Here is a 23928-nt window from a genome sequence, read left to right on the forward strand (position 1 = left end):
ATCTAAGGATTTCTAAAAGGCCCTTTTCTTACCTATTTGATCTCTGATGCCTACACTATTACATCTCTTAAGCCTACCCAGTCGTCTTCTGCTGTATTCCTTTTCCCTGTTCTATTGAACTGTTGTCTAAGGCTCCCTCTGAAATTCTCAGCAACCTCTGGTTCTTTCAACTTATCCAGATCCCATCTCCTTAATGTCCAACATTTTCCAATTTCTTCAGTTTTAATGTACGGTTCTTAACCAATAAATTGTGGTCAAAGTCCACATCTGCCCATGGAAATGTTTTACAGCTTAAAACCTGGTTCCTAAGTCCCTGTCTTACCATGATATGACCAATCTGAAACCTCCTGGTACCTCCAGGTCTCTTCCACACAGACAACCTTCTTTTATGACTCTCGAAACCAAGTGTTCGTAATGATTAAATTATGCTCTGTGCAAAAACTACCAGGCAGCTTCCTCTTTCATTCCTTTCCCCCAGTCCATATTCATCAACTAGTTTTCCTTCTCTTCCTTTTCCTACTACTGAATTCCAGTACCCCATCACTATTAAATTTTTGTCTCCCTTAACTATCTAAATAATTTCTCTTATCTCAGCATGTATTTCTTCAATCTCTTCACCTCCTGTGGAATTCGTTGGCTTATGAACTTTTACCGCTGTGGTGGGTGAGAGCTACGTTTCTATCTTGGCTACAGTAATGCGTTCAGTATGCTGTTCACAGTAGCTTACCTGCACTCTTCTCTTATTCATTAGTAAAACCACTCCCGCATCACCTCTATTTGACTTTGTATTTATAACTTTGTATTCATCTGACCAGAAGTCCTGTTCCTCCTGCCATAGAACTTCACTAACTCCCTCGACATATAACTTCAACAGACCCACTTCCCTTTTTAAATTTTCTACCCAACCTGTCCAATTAAGTGCTCTAACATTTCATACTACAATCTGTAGAATGCAAGTTTTGTTTCTCTTGATATAACATCCTCCTGAGTAATCCCAACCTGGAGATCTGAATAGGGGACTATTTTACCTCTGGAATACTTTACACAAAAGGACATCATCATTTAACCATACGGTAGAGCTGCATGCCCTTGGAAAAATTACGACCATGGTTTCCCCTTGCTCTCAGCCGTTCACAGTACCATCACAGCAAGGCCATTTTGGTTGATGGTACAAGAGCAGAAAAGTCAATCATCCAGACTGTGGCCGCTGCAGCTACTGAAAAGGTTGTTGCCCTCTTCAGGAATCAATGCACATGTTTGTATAGCCTCTCGCATAAGCCTCCATTGTGATTGCACCTATGATATGGCTATCTGTATTGCTGAGGCATGCAAGCCTCCCCACCAATGGCAAGGTCCATGGTTCATCAGAATAATTATCAATAATTTTCTACTTCTCATGCAGATCACTATTATCAGTAGCAAACTTTTTCGGACCCTGCAGTTGTTAATTCACCTCAAAGTCCGATGCCCAAGCACAAATAACTCGATTGAAAGATAGCAAAGTTATCAGGCTTGTTTTGGTGCCTTGCAACTACTCAGTGTCTCTACAATTTGGTGAGTTATTACATTGAATCCTTACACCTTGCAGTACCGAGGGGGGGGGGGGGCGGCGGCGGGAGTACTTCATGCACTCCTTTAGGAGATATTCAGTAATCTAGTAGCGTACTTTATATTTTAAAATTCTGAAAAAATAACATTTGTTTTTAATGATTTTTTATACCAGATTCCATAATTGTTTTAAGTTTTTCAGTAAACCTTAACCCAATAATTTAAGTCTTAATAATGAATGTGACTCTCACAACTAAAATTACATATTCAGGTTCAAAACCCTTCTTACACATTTATATAAATGTTAAAAGCTATTTTGTGAAAAAATGTTAACAACAGTAAACAAAATTTGTATTTTTAAAAAAAAATTTGGGGTGATCATAAAATACCCTTGAATTAGTGTGCACATTACGCAAAATGCATTGGTATTGCTAAGATTGTGCTAAAAGATATTTTCCAGTTCTGGACCCAGCTTATATGTCAATATCTATTTGAAAAGTATGTTGTTAATAAAAATAATTAACGAATTTTTTGTAGTGGGCATAATATGCCCTTGGTATTATATATCATGGGAAATGCATTGGTATTGCTAGGGTTAATTAATTACACACAATATACAAGGTATACTGTTTGCCTATGATATTACTCTAGCTCATCAGCATTCATTATGAACTACTGTCATAACTTTTTAGTCCCATTTTTGTTGAATGTTTCATGAGACCTGTTTGATAGCTTCAAATGTATGCTGGGATCCTTATACTGAAGCAGGCTGTGAGTTTTATCACAAAACACATTGATTAGCAATCAACGCAATTATGCCACAGCTACTGTTATCATGTTTAGTAGGAACAACAATCAGTTTATTAAGGTCTGACTAAGATATTACACACCTAAAATAATTGACTCACTGCAACTGAGTGTGCTGGCTTGCATCTTAGTGGATAAAGAAGGGTCCAGAAAAATGTAGATACTCTTTGATAGTTAATGTCTTTCGAACAAAATGACATCACTGCAGTTTTGCATGGTAGCATAGTCCATTGTTTTCTCAACAGATCTTGGTGCGCGTTTTCCAGTAGATGACAGTGCACCAAAGAATGAAGTAAGATTGTTGTTTCGGAACACAAGGCTGTATTGAAGTGGTACTGGACATACAAAATCACGATGGAGGTACAACAGCAAAGGCGTAATGTGTACAGAACTCAGCCACCAACATGTACAACAATTTACTGTACTCAGGATACATTTGAAGCTGACGGTACTGTTCAGGATATGCACACAGAAAGGTGTGTTGCAACATTTTACTAGGTCACCTCTCAAAAATCTGTGAAGCAGGGTGCTTGTGAAAGCAAGGTAAGCCGGTGAAACATATGATGAATTCAGAAGGCTGCGAAGTGGAAAGTGTACATTCCAAGATTGCTGCATGCTATGAATGGCGGGATGACCTGGATCGAAGGATGAGTACTGCGAGTGGTTTGAAGGCATGCTTTGCAAGGATGAACGTTTTGCAGGGATGGTTATCTAGTCTGACAGGCAATTCAAACTGAATGGTACTGTAAACCACTACAATTGTGTATTCTGGACTCCTAAAAATCCTCACATTCACGCACGAACAAACATTTTCATCTACCAGCTGTTACTGTGTGGTGTGGTCTGTCATCATGTGGTTTGACTGGCCCATTCTTCTTACAAGGGAAACTCCCCATCACACCTCTCTCAGATTTTGTGGTAAGAGGGCCCAGTGGACAGCCCATCAAAACCTGAACACAGATCAAGCAGGCAAACAGGAAGATGATGTACTACACTGTGAAAGAAAAACAAAATAGAAACAATGAACAGTCCAAAGAAAAGAGGTGCAATATAGAGCAACGTGAAAGAGATATTGCAACATGGTTATGTGGCCACAGTGTTGAACTGCCAAGCAGGCGAGCCGTGTTGGAACCTCCCTTCTGCCAATTTTTCTTTTATCTTTTTTTCTTTTTGCTGTATCAAATTTGTAAGTGTGTGTCATAGTGTAATGTCCATTTGCAACAGCAAGGTGTATCAGTTGATTCTGCACAACTACTCTATTAGCGGCCGAAAGGAAGTGGCTTTCGAACGGGAACTCAAACATTTGATAAGTCATCTGAATCCTCGACCGGAAAACACGTTTGATGTGTCATACATGGCATTAGTGACAGTACATGTGTCATATGATAGGAATAGGAATCTCTTACCGACCCACCTAACTTGTATGCCTGGTAAGGGAGTGAGATATGCCTCCCTGCCCAATTCAGGTGTTGATATGAATGTGATCACTCCCAAGGAAATGGTGAAAACATAATAGTTTGTCACAAAAGTTGCAACAAATAGATGCAACAGTTTCACAATCACACAGTTTCTCTATGCTCTGTCAAAACATATGTTTTTAACAATTTTGAAGATGCTTTCCATTCTGGAATCTTTAACTCTTGAATTTCTTTGTTATAACATAGTTCACACCCATTTATTTGTCGTTTCATTTTTGTGACACGTCAATGTGGTGTCTCGCCTGCTCTCACTACGCTCACGTTTACTTGTGATGGTAGCATATACTTTCCACATGACTCATATTCTATAACCAATATAAAGTATGACAACTGCCAAGACTACATAAAGGTTCACTGACCGGACGGGCAGTTCTTCTCCTGGCCCCACCACTGTTGTTTTGAAGTGCAAGGATTACCTGGCGGAAGGACTCTGCCAACTGTCAGATACTTCCACCTACAAACATTGCCACAGTGACCCCATTCCAGTAATCCAGCAGAATCTCCAGTTCCTACTCCAATCCTTAGGCCCATCCTAGAACCTCTCCCCAGAGTCCACCTCTCTACTCAACCCCTACCACTCCCCGCACTCCTACCTTCTAAATGCTTGTTTAAGGCCTTAAAGCTAACCACCCAGGACACCCCATTGTGGCTGGTAACTGTGCCCCCACTGAGAGAATCTCTGCTCTTGTAGACCAACACCTTCAACCTATTACCCGGAACCTACCCTTCTATACTAAAGATACCACCCATTTACCCCCACTGACTATCCTCACCTGGTTCAGATTCACTGATGACATCTTTGTGATCTGGATTGAAGGTGAGGACACCCTATCCACATTCCTCCAGAACCTCAACAACTTCTCCCTCATTTGCTTCACCCGGTCCTACACAACACAAGAAGCCACCTTGCTAGATGTTGACTTCCACCTCAAAAATGGCTACATCAGTACATTCGTCCATATCAAACCTACCAACCACTAGTAATATTTCCACTTTGACAGCTGGCACCTGTTCCATACCAAGAAAGTCCCTTCCATACAGCTTAAACCTGTGGTCATCGCATCTGCAGTGACAAGTGCTCCCTCTCAAAATATAACACAGGTCTCACTGAAGCCTTCGCAGACCGCAATTATCCTCCCAACCTTGTACAAAAACAAATCTTCCATGCCTTATCTTCCCAGTTTCTCACCACCTCCCAAAGTCCCACCATCTGGCCACAGATGAGCATTCCCCACATAACTCAGTACCACCCAGGACTGGAGCAACTGAATTACATTCTCCGCCAGGGTTTTGACTACCTACTGCTGTGCCCTAAAATGAGAAATGTCCTGCCCACTATCCTTCCCACCCCTCCCACACTGGTATTCTGCTATCCACCGAACCTACACAATATACTTGTCCATCCCTATACAACCCCTGCTCCGAACCCCTTGCCCCATGGCTCATACCCCTGTAATAGACCTAGATGCAAGACCTGTACCATGCATCCTCCCACCACCACCACCACCACCTACTCCAGTCCATTCACGAACTTCACTTGTCCCATCAAAGGTGGGGCTGCCTGTGAAAACAAGATAAGCTGCAGCCATTGTGTTGCATTCTATGTGGGCATGACAACCAAAAAGCTTTCTGTCCGCATGAATGGCCACTGACAAACTGTGTCCCAGAAACAAGTTGACCAACCTGCTGCTGAACATGCTGCCAAATTTCACATCCTTCATTTCAATGACTGCTTCAAAGCCTGTGTCATATGGGTCCTTTCCACCAACACCAGCTTTTCTGAATTGTACAGGTGGGAACTTCCCCCGCAAAACATCTTACGTTCCCATAACCCTCCTGGCCTCAACCTTCGTTAGCCACTGTCCTCACCCATCCAGCCCTTTCGCTGTTCCCATTCCAGCACTAAAGAGCCCTCATTCCACCATCACACCCAGTCTTTTTACTTCTATCCTTTTCCTCTACCCCTCCCCCTCTCCCCTACCCACCATCTAACCTGCAGCACTTCACTGTCAGTCACCTCCACCCGCCTCAGCCTCCTCCTTAACCCCATCCAGTCGCCGCTCCCATGATGTACTGGTGCTACTGCTCGCAGTGTAGTTTCAATTGCCTGAGACTGCAGTTGTGTGTGAGAGTTGCATTTGCGCGCGCGCGCGTGTGTGAGTGTGTGTGTGAGTGTGTGTGTGTGTGTCGAAGGTCTTACTGGCTGAAAGCTTTATTTGTGACAGTCTTTTTGTTGTGCCTATCTGCAGCTCAGCATCTCTGCTATATGGTGAGTAGCAACTTTCCATGGCATATAATGCAGATTGGAGAAAAGCAAGACTAGGGAAATACCTCTAAAGGACAGAAGGGAAAGGGCAACTTAATATTAAAGGTTAAAGGACAGGACATTGTAATAGGGGACAAGTTCAAATATTTAGGTAGTGTGAAAATACAGACTGCAGGGCTGGAGACAGAAATTAGTGCAGAATGATACAACAGAGCAATACAATTTACCAATGTGTGTGAGGCTCTTAGTCTGGGGAAGGGAGGTGCCAATGAAGTGTAAGGAAGTGTCGTACAAGACATATTGACACCCGTATTGGCATATGCACTGGAGACACGGAGAATGATGAGGAGAGTGGAGAGTAGAATCCAAGCCAGTGAAATGAAATTCCTGAAGTATGTTACAGAAAATAAGGAGAGAGAGAGGGGGGAAAAGAGAGAGAGAGGGGGGGGGAAGAGAGAGAGGGGGGGGGGAAAAGAGAGAGAGGGGGGGGAAAAGAGAGAGAGGGGGGGGGGAAAAGAGAGAGAGGGGGGGGAAAAGAGAGAGAGGGGGGGGAAAAGAGAGAGAGGGGGGGGAAAGAGAGAGAGGGGGGGAAAGAGAGAGAGGGGGGGAAAGAGAGAGAGGGGGGGAAAGAGAGAGAGGGGGGGAAAGAGAGAGAGGGGGGGAAAGAGAGAGAGGGGGGGAAAGAGAGAGAGGGGGGGAAAGAGAGAGAGGGGGGGAAAGAGAGAGAGGGGGGGAAAGAGAGAGAGGGGGGGAAAGAGAGAGAGGGGGGGAAAGAGAGAGAGGGGGGGAAAGAGAGAGAGGGGGGGAAAGAGAGAGAGGGGGGGAAAGAGAGAGAGGGGGGGAAAGAGAGAGAGGGGGGGAAGAGAGAGAGGGGGGGAAGAGAGAGAGGGGGGGAAGAGAGAGAGGGGGGGAAGAGAGAGAGGGGGGGGAAGAGAGAGAGGGGGGGGAAGAGAGAGAGGGGGGGAAGAGAGAGAGGGGGGGAAGAGAGAGAGGGGGGGAAGAGAGAGAGGGGGGGAAGAGAGAGAGGGGGGGAAGTGAGAGAGGGGGGGAAGTGAGAGAGGGGGGGAAGTGAGAGAGGGGGGGGAAGTGAGAGAGGGGGGGGGGGAAGAGAGAGAGGGGGGGGAAGAGAGAGAGGGGGGGAAGAGAGAGAGGGGGGGGAAGAGAGAGAGGGGGGGAGAGAGAGATGGGGGGGAAGAGAGAGAGGGGGGGAAGAGAGAGAGGGGGGGAAGAGAGAGAGGGGGGGGAAGAGAGAGAGGGGGGGAAGAGAGAGAGGGGGGGGAAGAGAGAGAGGGGGGGGAAGAGAGAGAGGGGGGGAAGAGAGAGAGGGGGGGGAAGAGAGAGAGGGGGGGAAGAGAGAGAGGGGGGGGAAGAGAGAGAGGGGGGGAAGAGAGAGAGGGGGGGAAGAGAGAGAGGGGGGGGAAGAGAGAGAGGGGGGAAGAGAGAGAGGGGGGGGAAGAGAGAGAGGGGGGGGAAGAGAGAGAGGGGGGGAAGAGAGAGAGGGGGGGAAGAGAGAGAGGGGGGGAAGAGAGAGAGGGGGGGAAGAGAGAGAGGGGGGGAAGAGAGAGAGGGGGGAAGAGAGAGAGGGGGGGAAGAGAGAGAGGGGGGAAGAGAGAGAGGGGGGAAAGAGAGAGAGGGGGGAAAGAGAGAGAGGGGGGAAGAGAGGGGGGAAAGAGAGGGGGGAAAGAGAGGGGGGAAAGAGAGGGGGGAAAGAGAGGGGGGAAAGAGAGGGGGGAAAGAGAGGGGGGAAAGAGAGGGGGGAAAGAGAGGGGGGAAAGAGAGGGGGGAAAGAGAGGGGGGAAAGAGAGGGGGGAAAGAGAGGGGGGAAAGAGAGGGGGGAAAGAGAGGGGGGAAAGAGAGGGGGGAAAGAGAGGGGGGAAAGAGAGGGGGGAAAGAGAGGGGGGAAAGAGAGGGGGGAAAGAGAGGGGAGAGAGAGAGAGAGAGAGAGAGAGAGAGAGAGAGAGATGAAGATGTTACTACGGAAACTGAAGTACAATAGTTGACTAGTAGAACTGAGAAGAGTAGGTTAAAATTGTTTGGACATATAACGAGAATGGAAGATGAAAGAATACCAAAAAGAAAGATGTTTTGAGAGAAAGAGGAACACCCTGAACAAGGCGGATTGACTTGATCACGACCAGTTTAAGAACAAGGAGTCTGGACTGGCACAAAACAATTATAGAAGAAGACTGGTGGAAATACAAAGGACATTGGATGATTACCATAAAATGCCCCAATCCAGCCTGATACTGAATAAAGAGGAAACAAAGACCAGGGTGAGCAAGACACGTTTTCTTACCAGAGATTGATGAAGCTCTACCAGTTACGACCTGCCAAGAGTATGTGAAATTAAAATGAACAGATCTAGAATGTAAAAAAAATTAACTTTCTGTAGCATTTGCAAGTGTGTGTAAACCGACTGAGCTCGGCAGCAAGAAATCTCAACAGCCACCATACACACGTATGGTACAACAAGAAATTGCAGTTTCTTGATATGTTACATCCCAAGCATTTCAGTGTATTTACAAGAGGTTAACATTCACACTTTTCTTGTGGTGCAAAGCTCAACTGTCAAGCATTTTTGGCTATTACTTGAAAAAAATTTGATTTCTTCTCCTTCCGTTTTCTCTTGTAGTTTTGATATGTTGGACCCAATCTTTCAGAAAGTTCCACATATGGTTGTTTCACAGATGTGAAGCCTGAGGAGCTTGTCTGTGTGTGAATAACAGAAGACATAATTTCTAATGCTGCCCTTAGTGAACAATAAAATTCAATGAAACTTCCTGGCAGATTAAAACTGTGTGCCGGACCGAGACTCGAACTCTGGACATTTGCCTTTCACGGTCAAGTGCTCTACCAACTGAGTTACCTAAGCACGACTCGCGCCCCGTCCTCACAGTTCTACTTCTGCCAGTACACTCCACTGCAGAGTAAAAATCTCATTCTGGAACCATCCCCCAGGCTATGGCTAAGCCATTTCTCCACAATATCCTTTCTTTCAGGAGTGCTAGTTCTGCAGGTTCGCTTCTGTAAAGTTTGGAAGGTAGGAGACGAGGTACTAGCAGAAGTAGAGCTGTGAGGACGGGGCATGAGTCATGCTTGGGTAGCTCAGTTGGTAGAGCACTTGCCCGGGAAAGGCAAATGTCCCGAGTTCAAGTCTCGGTCCGGCACACAGTTTTAATCTGCCAGGAAGTTTCATATCAGTGCACACTCCGCTGCAGAGTGAAAATCTCATTCTGGATAAAATCGAATATTTATTGCAGGTTAATGTTTCCATCACAAACCTACTTTATTTGGATGGGAAGCATTATTTAAAAGACAATTTACCTTTCAACTAAAATAGTCTTTTGTCAATAAACAGCTGCTGATTTGAATTAAATATTTTGCAGAATGTATTACAAACATTATCAAATGGTTCAAATGGCTCTAAGCACTATGGGACTGAACATCTGAGGTCATCAGTCCCCTAGACTTAGAACTACTTAAACCTAACTAACCTAAGGACATCACACACATCCATGCCCGAGGCAAGATTCGAACCTGCGCCTGTAGCAGCAGTACTGTTCTGGACTGAAGCACCTAGAACCGCTCGGCCACAGCAGCCGGCTACAAACTTTATCAACCATAGTCTTAAAGTTGATCAACTTTCCCCATTGTTACTGGATAGAACTGTCATGGACATGATGAATCCTCAACAAAATGCTACTGAAAACTGGTATGTTCGGATGTATGCTACTACATCAATGAAGAAATAAAATTTCTCGATTCCTATATTTCTCACTTTGACAATCAAGATCTGACTAAATCTTACACATTTACTCCCAAAAGAAATGCTAATATGGTCATTCATTTTATTCAGAGCCTGGTGTAGAGATAATTACCAAACAACATTTCCTTCACTTTATTCCAATTACAGACACTACTGGAAAACAAGGGAATTATATACCGAACCTACTTTGTCCCCAAATTGGCATACGGAAGTGAGACATGGGTAATGCACAAAAGCGACAAAAGTAGAATACAGGCTAGTGAAATGAAGTTCCAGAGGAGCAGGTTGAGTGTAACAAGACGAGACAGATTGCGAAATGTGTATGTGAGGGAAAGACTAAAGGAGGAACCAGTACAGGACAGGATAGAAAAATCAAGACTGCAGTGGTATGGACACATGAAGAGAATGGATGAGGGAAGAATTCCAAAGAGGATGTTTGATCTGCAACTGGAGGGGAAGAGGCCCAGAGGAAGACCAAGAGATAGATGGGTGAAGGGAGTGAAGGAATGTGTGACGAGAAGAGGAGAGAACTGGACGAAGGTGGAAGAGGGTGGTGGTGGTGGTTGTTGGGATGTTTAAGGGGGACTAAACAGCTAAGGTCATCAGTCCCTCATTCCAAAAACAGGTGAGACATAAATGCACGAAGCAGGTAAAACCCCAAGGGGAAGGAGACTCCCCCCAGGCCCTAAAAGAACACAAATGCGGTAACGAACACTACAGAGACGAAGAGTACAGATGAACGCCAGACAAAAGGAAACAGAAGAAAAGAAGATGGCCGGAGACTGGTTGACTGACCACGACAACAAAAAAGGGAAAGAGTCAACCAACCGATTACACACTAAAATCTGCAACCAAATATGAGAGACTCGAGGACAAGAGACACACAAAGGGAAAGGAGCAGGACCTCCCTAAATGGAACCATAAAAAGGACTACCACGGATAAAATGTAAAACATTGTCAGCCATGGAGGCATCATTGCATAAAATCAAAGGCAAAGTGCCCAGGAGATTAAAAGACTGCCGGAGGGTGCACAGTCGGGGACACTCCAATAAAATGTGGGCGACCGTCAGCCGGGACCCACACCGACACAGGGGGGGATCCTCGTGACGCAAAAGATGGCCGTGCGTCAGGTAGGTATGGCCGATGCGCAGCTGACACAAGATTACAGAGTCCCTGCGAGAAGCCCGCAGGGAGGAGCGCCACACATAGGTCGTCTCCTTGACAGCCCGCAGTTTATTCGGGGCTGTCATGCCACGCCACTCAACAGACCACATCCCAAGCACCTTACGGCGCAACACCAGCTGCTGATCGCGAGCCGTAAGGCCGATCTCCAAAGCTGGGGCGTCGATCGCCCCTTTGGCCAGCCTGTCAACACGTTCGTTCCCTGGGATGCCAACGTGACCTGGCATCCAAACAAAGACCACCAAACGACCAGAGCGGGTAATGGTGGAAACAGACTCCCGAATAGAGGACACCAGAGGAGAAGGGGGATAGCAGCGGTCGATGGCCTGGAGGCTGCTCAGGGAGTCACTGCAGATGACGATGGATGTACCTGAGCAGGAACGCATATGCTGAAGAGCGCGCAATATGGCCACCAGCTCTGCAGTAAAAATACTGCAGCCAGCCGGCAAGGAGCGCTGTTCAACATGGGCAGCATGAGCAAAAGATAGGCAGCGCGACCGTTAACCAGGGAACCATCAGTGTAGACAGTCTCACAGCCCGGAAATGAGGCGAGGCGTGCAAGAAAACGGCGACGGAGGGCCACAGGTGGAACCGAGTCCTTGGGTCCCTGTGCCAAGTCCAGATGGACGGACGGCCGGGGCAAACACCAGGGAGGCGTAGGTGCACGGACCCGGAAGGGAGGCAGAAGAGGGAATGAGCCCAGTTCCGACAGCAGGGACTGGACGCGGACAGCTATGGAAAGCCCAGACCGAGGTCGCCGTTCTGGCAGATGGAGGACCATGGCAGGGAAAAGCAGGCGAAGATTGGGATGGCCCGGCGAGCAATGCACGTGGACAGCATAGTCTGCGAGCAGTCGATGGCGGCGAATCCGCAGCGGGGGAACCCCGGCCTCCACCAGTAGACTATCCACGGGGCTCGTACGGAAAGCGCCAGTTGCAAGCCGAACCCCACAGTGGTGTATGGGGTCTAACATCGTCAACACTGAGGGTGACGCAGACCCATAGGCCAGGCTCCCATAATCAAGCCTGCACTGCACAAGGGCTCTGTACAATCGCAACAGCGTGCAGCGATCTGCACCCCAAGACATGTGGCTCAGGCAGCGGAGGGCATTGAGGTGCCGCCAGCATTTTTGCTTCAGCTGAGTAATATGAGGAACCCATGTGAGCCGGGCATCAAACACGAGTCCTAAGAAGCGGCAAGTGTCCACCACTACAAGCAGGTGGCCGTCGAGGTAAAGTTCAGGATGAGGGTGGACCGTCCGACGCCTGCAGAAGTGCATAACTCAAGTCTTGGTTGCAGAGAACTGAAAACCGTGAGTCAGAGCCCAAGATGCTGCCTTGCGAACGGCTACTTGCAGCCTGCGTTCGGCGACTCCTGTAGTCGTGGAGATAAAGGAGATGCAGAAGTCGTCGGCATACAAAGAAGGAGACACCGACGACCCCACGGCTGCAGCCAGATCATTAATGGCCACTAGAAATAAGGAGACGCTCAACACCGAGCCCTGCGGGACCCCATTTTCCTGTATATAAGATGAACTAGAGGCGGCACCCACTTGCACCCGGAAAGAGCGGCGCAATAAAAAGGTTTGAAGAAAAGCCGGGAGCTGACCACGAAGACCCCACTCATGCAACGTAGCAAGGATGTGATGCCTCCATGTGGTGTCATACGCCTTCCGAAGATCAAAAAATACAGCAACGAGATGCTAACGTCAGGCAAAGGCCGTACGGATAGCAGATTCCAGCCGCACCAAATTGTCCGCTGCAGACCGGCCCCAACGGAAGCCACCCTGGGATGGAGCGAGGAGACCGCGCGACTCAAGGGCCCAACACAAACGCTGCCCCACCATATGTTCGAGCAATTTGCACAAAACGTTGGTGAGGGTAATGGGACGATAGCTGTCCACCGCCAGTGGGTCCGCACCGGGCTTCAAGATAGGGACAATAACACCCTCTCGCCATTGTGACGGGAACACACCCTCGCTCCAAATGCGGTTAAAGATGGTGAGGATGTGTCGCTGGCAGTCCCTGGAGAGATGCTTCAGCATCTGTGCGTGGAAGCAGTCTGGTCCTGGTGCTGTATCAGGGCAATCGGCGAGGGCAGCGAGGAATTCCCTCTCGCTGAAAGGAGCATTGTATTTTTCAGAACGACGCGTGTGGAATGAGAAAGGCGTCCGCTCGGCTCGCTCCTTTAGAGAGCGAAAGGCGGGGGGATAAGATGCAGTCGCAGAGCTCTTACGAAAGTGCGCGGCAAGCCGTTCAGCAATGGCGGCAGCGTCCGTGCAGACAGCGCCATCCAAGGAGAGCCCAGGGACACCCATAGGGGTCTGGTATCCATAAATCTGCCGGATCCGGGACCACACGAGCGAGGGGGAGACATGGGAGCCCAAGGATGAGACATACCTCTCCCAGCACTCCTGCTTACGCCGTGCAATAAGACGACGGGCCAAGGCACGGAGCCTCTTAAAGGCGATGAGGGTCTCAAGAGACGGGTGCCGCCTATGATGCTGGAGAGCCCGCCGACGGTCGCGAATAGCCTCAGCAACCTCCGGCGACCACCAGGGTACAGCCTTCCTCCGAGGGAGGCCAGAAGAGCGGGGGATGGCAGCCTCTGCTGCTGAAATGATGGACGTGGTGAAGACACGGACCACCTCGTCAATGTCACCCTGTGGGGGAGACTCGATGGTTGCAGCGGAAGTAAAAGCCAGCCAGTCAGCCTTGTGGAGAGCCCAGCGGGGCAGGGGCCCAGAAGAATGACATTGGGGCAGTGACAAATAGATGGGAAAATGGTCACTACCACACAGGTCAGGATGCACTCTCCAGTGGAGGGATGGGACAAGTCCAGGGCTGCAAAGAGAGAGATCGATGGCCGAGAATGAGCCATGGGCCACACTGAAATGCGTCGGAGCACCGGTGTTCAAGAGGCTAAGGTTGAGCTGAGCCAACACATGCTCCACGGCCCGACCGCGGTCATCGGAGACAGTCCCACCCCAGAGAGGGTTGTGGCCATTGAAATCGCCCAGAAGCAGCAAAGGTGGCGGGAGTTGAGCCAGCAGCGCAGCCAAAACATGTCGGGGGAGCTCCCCATCCAGAGGAATGTAAACAGAGCAAACAGTAATAGCCGGCGAGAGCTCAACCCTGGCAGCGACTGCCTCTAAAAGGCATCAGAAGGGGTACTGGCGAGCTACAGACAGAGTGGTGAACAAAAAGGCAAACCCCACCTGACGCTCGTTGGCAGGCAGCGCGGTTCTTATAGTATCCCCGATAACCGCGAAGGGCGGGGGTCTGCATTGCCGGAAACCAAGTTTCCTGCAGAGCAATGCAGAGAACAGGGGAAACACTTAGAAGCATCCGGAGCTCAGGCAGGTGGCGGAAATAACCGCCGCAGTTCCACTGGAGAATGGAAGCAGGAAGGGACTGGGAGGGCGTGAATGCGACTAAGAGGCAGACGGCACCTCAGAGCCAACTGCCGCCACCGGGGGAGAGTCAGCTGAGTCCATAGGAAAGGCCCCCAAGGGTTCCGTGAGGGCCAGATCCGCGGCAGAGGCGAGGATCTCCACCTCATCCCCGGAGCCAGGACTATGTACAGCAGGCGGTACTGAAACCGCCGGAACGTCCTTCTTCTTGGACACATTCCGTTCCTTCTTCTCACGTCGGCCCTTAGGGTGAGAGGGCTGGGAGAGCTTATCTGAAGGAGCGTCGGAGGCTGACGATGACGCAGAAGCCCTACGACCAGCAGGTGGCGGAACCTTCAGCCACTGGCTGACATCCGGCTGGGTAGGAGAAGAAACGGAGGAAGGGAGAGCCCCAAGGGACCCCTTCTGCGAGAGAGGAACCGGCAGAGGCAACGCCGGCGGAGGAGGGGGAGGGATCGAGCCCCCTGGTTTTGGAGATGTCACTCCCGAAGTAAGCGTGGGGGGAGCGACAGAAGAGGGTTTGCCCCCAACTGCTAAGGGGGCAACAGAGGAAGGCTTGCCCCCAGGCACGAGGGCCCACTGAAGGCGGCACAGATGAGGCGACAACCGTCACTCGCGTGGGTGACGATAACGTGGGTGCAGCATAAGATGTTCGAATGGAAGCAGGATACAACCTTTCATATTTCAGTTTTGCCTCTCAATAAGTAAGCCGGTCCAGAGTCTTAAATTCCATGATCTTCCGCTCCTTATGAAGAACGGGGCAATCCGGCGAGCATGGAGAGTGGTGCTCCCCACAGTTGACACATACAGGCGGAGGCGCACATGGAGAATCGGGATGAGAGGGGCGTCCGCAATCTCGACATGTAGTGCTGGATGGGCAACGGGAGGACATATGCCCAAACTTCCAGCACTGGAAGCACCGCATTGGGGGAGGGATGTACGGCTTGACGTCGCAACGGTAAACCATCACCTTGACCTTCTCGGGCAAGACATCACCCTCGAAGGCCAAGATAAAGGCACCGGTGGCCACCCTGTTAGTCTTGGGTCCTCTATGTACACGACGGACATAATGTACACCACGTCGTTCCAAGTCGGCTCTCAGCTCGTCATCGGATTGTAACAAGAGGTCACAATGGTAAATAATCCCCTGGACCATATTAAAGCTACTGTGGGGAGTGACGGTAACAGGGACGTCACCCAGCTTATCACACAAGAGCAACGCTCGTGACTGGGCTGGGGAGGACGTCTTGAGGAGGATGGACCCATTCCTCATTTTAGACAACCCCGCCACTTCCCCAAACTTATCCTCCAGGTGTTCCACAAAAAACAGAGGCTTCGTCGTAAGAAAGGAGTCACCATCAGTCCTGCTGCAGACAAGGTATTGCGGTACGTAAGGCTCCCGCTTGGCACTAGATCGGCGTCCCTCCCATGGCGCAGCCAACGAGGGGAACGACTGAGGGTCATATTGTGCAGCATCAAAGTCTACTCTACCTCGCTTAGAGACGCTGGTGGCCGTGCGACCACCAGCTTGGTGTGATTTATTGCGCTTCATTGCGCCACATCCGCCCAGATGCCACCTACTCCGAACGAGGGCTCTCCCCAAGGGCGCCACCCAGCCAAAGCAACGGGTACCTGGCCGATATCCCGTTGCCCGGAGTCCCCGTGCCCCAGACAAGATGGGCACATACTCCTTGGCATGCATGGGGAGGAAACAGCTCTGGCATCTGTAGTGCGATCCCTGTGTGGTCAGGGGGCTACCACCAAGAGGGTACATGACGACCCCACCACAACGGACTGGCTACCTTGCTGGATTTTAGGTGTTGAAAGGGTCCACAGTTGTCGTGGGCGCTAAGAAGATGATTGCGCACAAGACGAGAAGGAGACAACCCAGAAGATGTTGGGTGTAGTCCCCCCCACATGACAATAGGTAACATGCAAGATGGAGGTGCATGATGAACCAATAGAAAAACACCACGTAAGGTGTCCTTCCCCAAATGGCACGCACTAACAACGGAAATTTGGAAAAAAAGGAGGTCAAATCCAAGAGGGGACCATCACAGAAGGCCGAAACGTTTGAGACTCCTTTTAGTCGCCTCTTACGACAGGCAGGAATACCGCGGGCCTATTCTTACCCCCGAACCCGCAGGGGGAGGTGGAAGAGGAGGAATGGTGGAAAGACAGAACACGATGGAGAGGCTTGTGTTCCCGACAGACCCAGCCAGTGGCTGGAAACTGTCCAAGATGATGATGATGACTGGAAAACAGCTAACCAATATTCTCTTCAATGAGAAGGTATGCTGGACAATTCCTTCGGGGCTTTTTTTTTGTTGAACTTTGCTACAAATTGCGCAGTGCAATCATGTTCTACCGCCATCAACTTTTTCAGGATGGTTCAAGAAGTTTTCAATTTATTTTCCACATCTACATACCTAAGGGGTATATTGAAGATATATTTACCTGCTGTGACTGTAAAACCTCTCAGTGACACCCATTAGGAAAGCTAAGTAGGTGCTATCTACACCTAGATCTACATACTGCGAACTACGGGCGAACTGAAGAGCATTTGACATGGTACCCCACTGTAGAATATTAATGAAGGTACAAGCCCACGGAATAGGTTCCCAGATGTGCAAATTGCTCGAACACTTCTTAAGTAATAGAACCCAGTATGTTGCCCTTGAAGGGAAGTGTTAATAAGACAAGGGTTTTTATCAGGAGTGCCCCAGGGAAGTGTGATAGGACCGAGATTGCTTTCTATGCACATAAATGATCTGGCGGACTGGGTGGGCAGCAATGAGCAGATGTTTGCTTACGATGCTATGGTGTGCGGGCAGGTGTTGAACATGAGTGACTGTAGGAGGATACAAGATGACTTACACAAAGTTCCTAGTTGGTGTGATGAATGGCAGCTGGCTCTAAATGTACAAAAGTTAAGTTAATGAAAATGAGTACGAAAAACAAACCAATAATATTTGGAAGCTGCATTAGTAGTGTCCTGTTCAACACAGTTACCATTAAATGACTGGGCATAACTCGCAAAGCAAAACGATATGGAATAAGCATGTGAGGATTGTGGTAGGGAAGGTGAATTGTTGACTTTTGATTTATTGGTAAAATTTTGGCAAAGTGTGGTCCATGACTGCATACAGGATGCTGCTGTGACTTATTCTTGAGTACTGTTTGAGTGTATGGCACCCATGCCAAGTTGGATTAAAGGAAGACATTGAAGCAGTTACGAGGCAGGTTTTTAGTTTTGTTACCGACAAGTTCCAACAAAATGAGAGTATTGCAGAGATGCTTCGGGAACTCAAATGGGAATCCCTGGAGGGAAGGCAATGTTCTTTTTGCAGAAGACTATTGAGAAAATGTAGACTGCGGGAATCTGAAGCTGACTGTAGACTGGTTCTACTGCCACTAATATACATTTCCCCTAAGGACCACAAAGATAAGAAACTAGGGTTTATATGGAGGAATATTGACAATTGTTTGTCCCTCACTCTATTTATGAATGGAACAGGAAAGGAAGCAGCTAGTACTGGTTCACGGTAACACTGCCAAACACCGTACAGTGGCTTGTGGAGTATATATGTAGATATAGATACATACTTTGCAAGCAACCATAGAATGCGTGGCAGCAGGTATCCTGTAGCACTACTAGCCATTCCCTTGCCTGTTCCAAGCACAAATGGAATGAGGGATAAATGACTGTTTGAATGCCACCATATGAGCCCTAATATCCCTTATCTTGTCCACATGGGCCTTACATGAAGTATACAATGGCAGCAGTAGAGCTGTTCTGCAGTCAGCCACACATAAATTTCTCAATAGTGTTTCACAAGAAGAGCATCGTCTTCTCTTCAAGGATTCCTATTTGAGTTCAAGAAGCATTTCCGAGAAAGTCACGTATTAATTGAACCTATTGGTAAGAAATGTAGTAGTATGCCTATGAATTGGTTCAGTGTGTTCCTTTAATCTGCCTTGACAGGGATCCAAAAACCTAACAGTACCCAAGAAAGAGTCACACTAGTGTTCTACACATGGTCTCCTTTATAAATGAGCCAACTTTCCTACAATTCTACCAATAATCTGGAGTCTACTATTCATCTTCAACAGCTTCAAACCTCATGCACTCGATCCATTCCATATTATTTTGCACTGCTACACATAGATAACTAATGGATATGAAAGTCAACCAACACAACACAAATACTATAGGCTATTCAAATAGTACAGGATTGTTTTCTTCTCAGCTGCATTAACTTACACTTCTCTGCATTTAAAGCAAGCTGCCATTCATCACATCAAATAAAAATTGTCATCTTGTATCTTCCTCCTACAGTCACTCAATGGCATGACTTTCCAGTGGACTACAATGTCATCAGCAAATAGCTATAGATTGCTATTTACCCTGGCTTTGGAGCCTCTTAAAATACTATGTTGAGCAAGTGTATGATGCTGTTTACAAGATTAATGTAAATTCTAAAACAGTTGCTTTAGGAAGAAACAGTGTCACTGGTATTTCAAGACAGTTCCAAATTTCAGATTTGTTTGTTGTACAGTAGTCTGGTGTGAAGTTATTTTTAGAATCGACCAGATCAGCATTATTGAGAACCTAGAGTATGCTGTGGAACTAGTTTATAGTGTTCGCAGTTTTTTTGAAAAATATGAAATCAGAAGGCTTTAATGGTGTGATAATGGGCACAAAAATGCACGGTGACAAACTTTGATCTAATTCAGACTTAAAAAAAAGAAAGACAAATTCACTCCAGAAGTGAAAAACCAGTTTGCCTGCAGGTCTAGCAACGAACCTATTGACGAAGCAGAAAACTCTTTTCATAGTAAATCTTTTACTATCCTGTTGTGAACATAGCTATATGATCACTAAGTGATACAGTTGGACTTATGGACAATAGTAAGAGCTCCATGCTTCCTATCTGCAGAAGTTTGATATCGGAAAACTAAAAGACGCATGTATTGAAACTGTGTCAAGCGATATGACGTCAATGGGAATGATTGAAAGGATTAAGTCAAGATCTTAGAGCCCTTTCTTCTAGTGGGAAGTTCTCTACACAGCCATTAACTTAAATAAAAAAAAAGAAAATTTCTTGATATCTTCCCCACTATTTTTGTCAGTTTATGAATCCTTATGACTACCTGATTGGGTGGACTATCAACTAAAATCACTGAACAATACCTTCAAGTCAATATATCCAGACTATTTTCAAAGATTTTTAAAGTCTAGAAAAATTCCAGTATGCCTATGTTTCTATACACATAAAAAATTAGCAGTAGGCACGGTTGCCCCAAGTTTTAGCATTTTTCCCTGACAAATTTTGAAATCTTAAGGGTAAGTTAAGATGTAAGTTGACAATCTGTCTTTGCAGCTACAGTACAAGAAACAAGTACAAAAGAAGATATATCTAAAACTTGCAAGCAGATGGTGTTTCCTGGTTTGAGCAAAAATCTTAAGTACTGATGTCAACATCATCTGTAATGAACTGTTTTTAGATAGAGAAAGCAAGCAAAAATGGCATATGTATGTTTCATTAAGACCACTGAAGTTATTTTATTTCAATGAAATGAAACACATTTGGTGACAAAAATATGCATATCCCTGGAGTTGCAAATATACCTTCACTGATTTCAAAAATAACCTCAGAAAAAAGTAGGCCTCTTGAAAGAAGTGTATAAAATTGGGAAGAATTGTGTAAACCTGGCACTGTAGGTGACCACCAATAAAATGTTGGTTCTGCTACATTTGTGATTGTCAGTTATTACCCACTGTGTTATATATATTATTTTACAGGTATTGCATGATTTTTCTTCCGAGAAATATATGGGTACACAGTGTACAAACCACCAGCGATTGACACAATTTTCTCCTTCTTATGGTCCATACTTTCTAACACAAACTACTTTTGAAGTGCCAAAATGTACCAAAGAAAATAAAAGGTCCTTAAAGCACCACACTGTACAACATGCTTGCAGTGAGACAGTCGCAATTCCTGAAATCCATCATGCATTGTGTCTGCCCTGCTGAGGAGCACCACAGTCCTGTGTCCACGGGTAAACCATGAAAATCTGCTGCATTATGCCACACACAAACAGAACTGGCCTGCCAGCAGATTGGTGAGACTAGATCCAATGGGCAGAGCCTACACATTAGTGGGAGCCATGGCTTCAGATCACCAGGTCCGATCCATTACAGAGAGGCATGCAGAAAAGACAATCATACTCACAACTAAATTTTCAGCCATAGCTTTGGTCAGAAAATGGGGGAGGGAGTGGGGGGTGCACGGGGACTAGGCGCACACGCGCACACAACTTATGCACACATGACCACCATTTCAAGTCAGTGTCTACAGTCTCTGAGAATCAGATCCAAACAAACCACTCCTCAAGCCTCCTTGCCTCTTGTCGGCAGCAGTTGGTATAGTGACAAGAAGTGGTGGCAGCACTGGCTGCAAGCTGGTGTGAAGGGGAGGAGCAGTAGGAATGAGGGGGAAGGGAAGCAGCACATGTACTCATCTGCATCCATCCAGCGACGATGCATGAAACCTCAGTACACAAACCATTTCATCAACTGCGACAGAAATGAGATTTTTCCAACGTTTTCTTCGAATTTCCCCAATGTATTTGAAATTCCCCGATTTCCAGAACCTGCGGCAACCTTGGTAGGACTATATATATATATATTACAAGACTCTCAAATATTTTTCTTTGGTATCACAAATTTGTGTTTTCTTTTAGAATAGCATACAGTCCGCCCCCAGTAGCTGAGTGGTCAGCGCAACAGAATGTCAATCCTAAGGGCCCGGGTTTGATTCCCGGCTGGGTCAGAGATTTTCTCCGCTCAGGGACTGGGTGTTGTGTTGTCCTAATCATCATCATTCAATCCCCATCGACACGCATATCGCCGAAGTGGCGTCAAATCGAAAGACTTGCACCCGGCGAATGGTCTACCCAACGGGAGGCCCTAGTCACACGACATACACAATAGCATACACAAAAATTTTGACCATGTTATCAATTTTAAATTACCTTAATGGAAATGAACTGTTTTTTTTCTTTTAATGTTTAACAATGGAATAAAATTCAGAAATTTATTTCTGTTACAGAGAAATATCTATGTAGTACTTATTATAAAGGATAAAGGGCACTTATAGAGTTTAGGAGGACACCCATGAAATCTTTGATTTGTCGTTAGGCATGAACCAAAGAGGACAGCTTAAATTGCTGCGACTGAAACAAATATTTGGATGTTCACTTCCGAATATGTGGAGAGTTCCAAGTACGTGGTTAGGCAGGATCCTAAGAGGACAGATAGAATTGCTGCGAGTGAAACTAGGAGCATTAACACTCATATGTTGTTTTACGGTTTCAAAACTGATGAAAAATATGTCATATTCGTGATTAGCATAGTCAAATTGACGATAATAGGTATAAAATCAAAGATTTCATGGGTGTCGTCCTAAACTCGATAAGTGCCGGAAAAAGTCCACACTCCAAAGATTTAGATTTATTTTTAAAGGTCTTACCAAAAATCCCAAGAAAAGGCACTGTCAGAGTGGGAGGGGGCACCAAATGGTATGTCCTTTTTGTGAATAAACGTACTTGAACTAGCGCTGCCAAGCTGATAATTTTGATCTAAGGTCGAATTATCAAATGCATTTGTTAATGGATGCAAATCCATGTTTTGCCATGGTGTATGACTGGGTTTTCCTCAAATATTTAAGATTCTGACAAACTTTAAGAGTGTACTGGTATAATATACCAGCTCGTGTACATGACTTAGGGGTTACGTCAGGATCCTAGTCCTGAATATTTCACCTTTGTTAGTACTATCAACCCTTAAAATGAATGGTATGGATTGCAACAACATGTTAGTAAAATTGACCTCATTCGGCCTAAAGAGCATCAACCACAAGTTACCCAATCGGGTTGAACATTTAATATTTCTGCAGAATAATGTATCTCAATATGTCTCATTACCCACTTTCCAGCGACTCACACATTTACGGTGCAGTTTACGTCGGGAGCTTCTGTATGACAATCAAGCACAAACATTCAGCACCCTAAACAAGAAGGTTCATGCAGAAAAAGTGTCACTTCCGATGCATTTATTTATATACTATGGCACTCAAGTTTAACGTCATTACTTACGGCGAAGTTCAATTTTAAGTACACACACAATAACATTTGGAAGACGTGCTAACAGTGAGATAAAATACATGTGAAAGTAGGAGAAAGATACCTTATTGCAGCATTGCGATAGTTATTATACATGAGTCGATCTGCAGAAGATTCGTGTTACTCACACAAACTTTATATACAGTAACGTACTGGGTGGTGTAAATGCAGTAAACACGGGGTCATAACATGCGAAATTCATCCTTACACCAACTTTCGTCCGACAAATATCATATCCGTGCAGAAGTTACCTCTCACATCCTTTGCAGAAATAAAGAGTAGCTTGTTTAGGAATCCCTTCCGTTATGTCCACTTGCGTCCTCAAACACGAAACGCACATATTTGCTGGATTTGGATCAATGACAGCCCCGCATTGACAACATAATCTGGAAAGAAAACATTGCACAATGAAGTGAATGTGTTTGTAGGTTAAATTCACTATAGTGAGGTTTGTTACAGATACTTACATTTTTGGCGCTGTTGTATCTAGAACCCCAGTTTCGGTAATGTACTCCATCGTTTTTTCCCTCTGTCAACTTCAGAAGTGTAACAAACAACGTACAATAACAACAAACTCTCTACCCATCACCATGCGCTAATGCAAAGATTAGAGAATAGAGAATCTCTGAGAAGATATGCTCAAACAACGCCACCTAGGCGGCGTTGGCTCAAAATAATGAGGCTCTTTCGCTTGATGGTCTCTGGGAAACGTCAAACAACATCTGATTCACACTGGGCATCAACGGAACAAAACGGCAGACGAGGTCATCGACAAATTCTGGCGTGATAAAACTAGAAGGGACGTCAACAGAACGCTATTTACATTAATAGCCCAGTGCCGGTCATTGAAAGCGAGTTGCGATCCCTCAAAAGGACGATTCGCGCCAGACGTCAGCTGAACGGAACAGCAGGCAACATCGCCGTCAAATCACAATGGGCGGAATCTCAATTTAATGTCACTTCGTTAAGCCCACTCCTGAACAATCAAAGTGACTTGATGAGATACCTTCCGGCTTTGACCACAGGACATAGATGACATCATCTGTGATACAGTAACTCGGAAAATACTACCAGAAACAAGGAACCATCAAGGAAAAATGTCGCTTCGTAATTGTATTGGACGGGACGGAACAGCGCGTCAAAACATCCCACAATACATTTCAAATGGTGCCATTCACACAAGCCGTTAACAGAACGGAACGAAACGGATCGGGAGGTAAAGTATAAGTTTTCGAGAAGAAAGTTTTGACCTCGACGTTTGTGGGGGGAACGGTGTTGT

General features: G+C 46.6%; 1 protein-coding gene across 1 annotated transcript in view; it reads right to left on the reverse strand.

Annotated features, from left to right (window-relative positions):
• LOC124776671 (60S ribosomal export protein NMD3) overlaps window positions 1-23274 on the reverse strand; it is an 89611-nt gene extending 66337 nt beyond the window's left edge. The window contains exons 1-2 of the mRNA XM_047251774.1: window positions 23117-23274; window positions 22901-23035 (exon numbers count right to left, since the gene is read on the reverse strand). Of these exons, the coding sequence (XP_047107730.1) occupies window positions 22901-23035; window positions 23117-23166 (185 nt within the window). The 5' untranslated portion in view covers window positions 23167-23274. The remainder of the gene's footprint in view (window positions 1-22900; window positions 23036-23116) is intronic.
• Window positions 23275-23928: the final 654 nt, after the last annotated feature.

The sequence above is a fragment of the Schistocerca piceifrons genome, chromosome 2 (assembly GCF_021461385.2).
Source record: "Schistocerca piceifrons isolate TAMUIC-IGC-003096 chromosome 2, iqSchPice1.1, whole genome shotgun sequence".
In the NCBI taxonomy this organism is placed as follows: Eukaryota; Metazoa; Arthropoda; class Insecta; order Orthoptera; family Acrididae; genus Schistocerca; species Schistocerca piceifrons.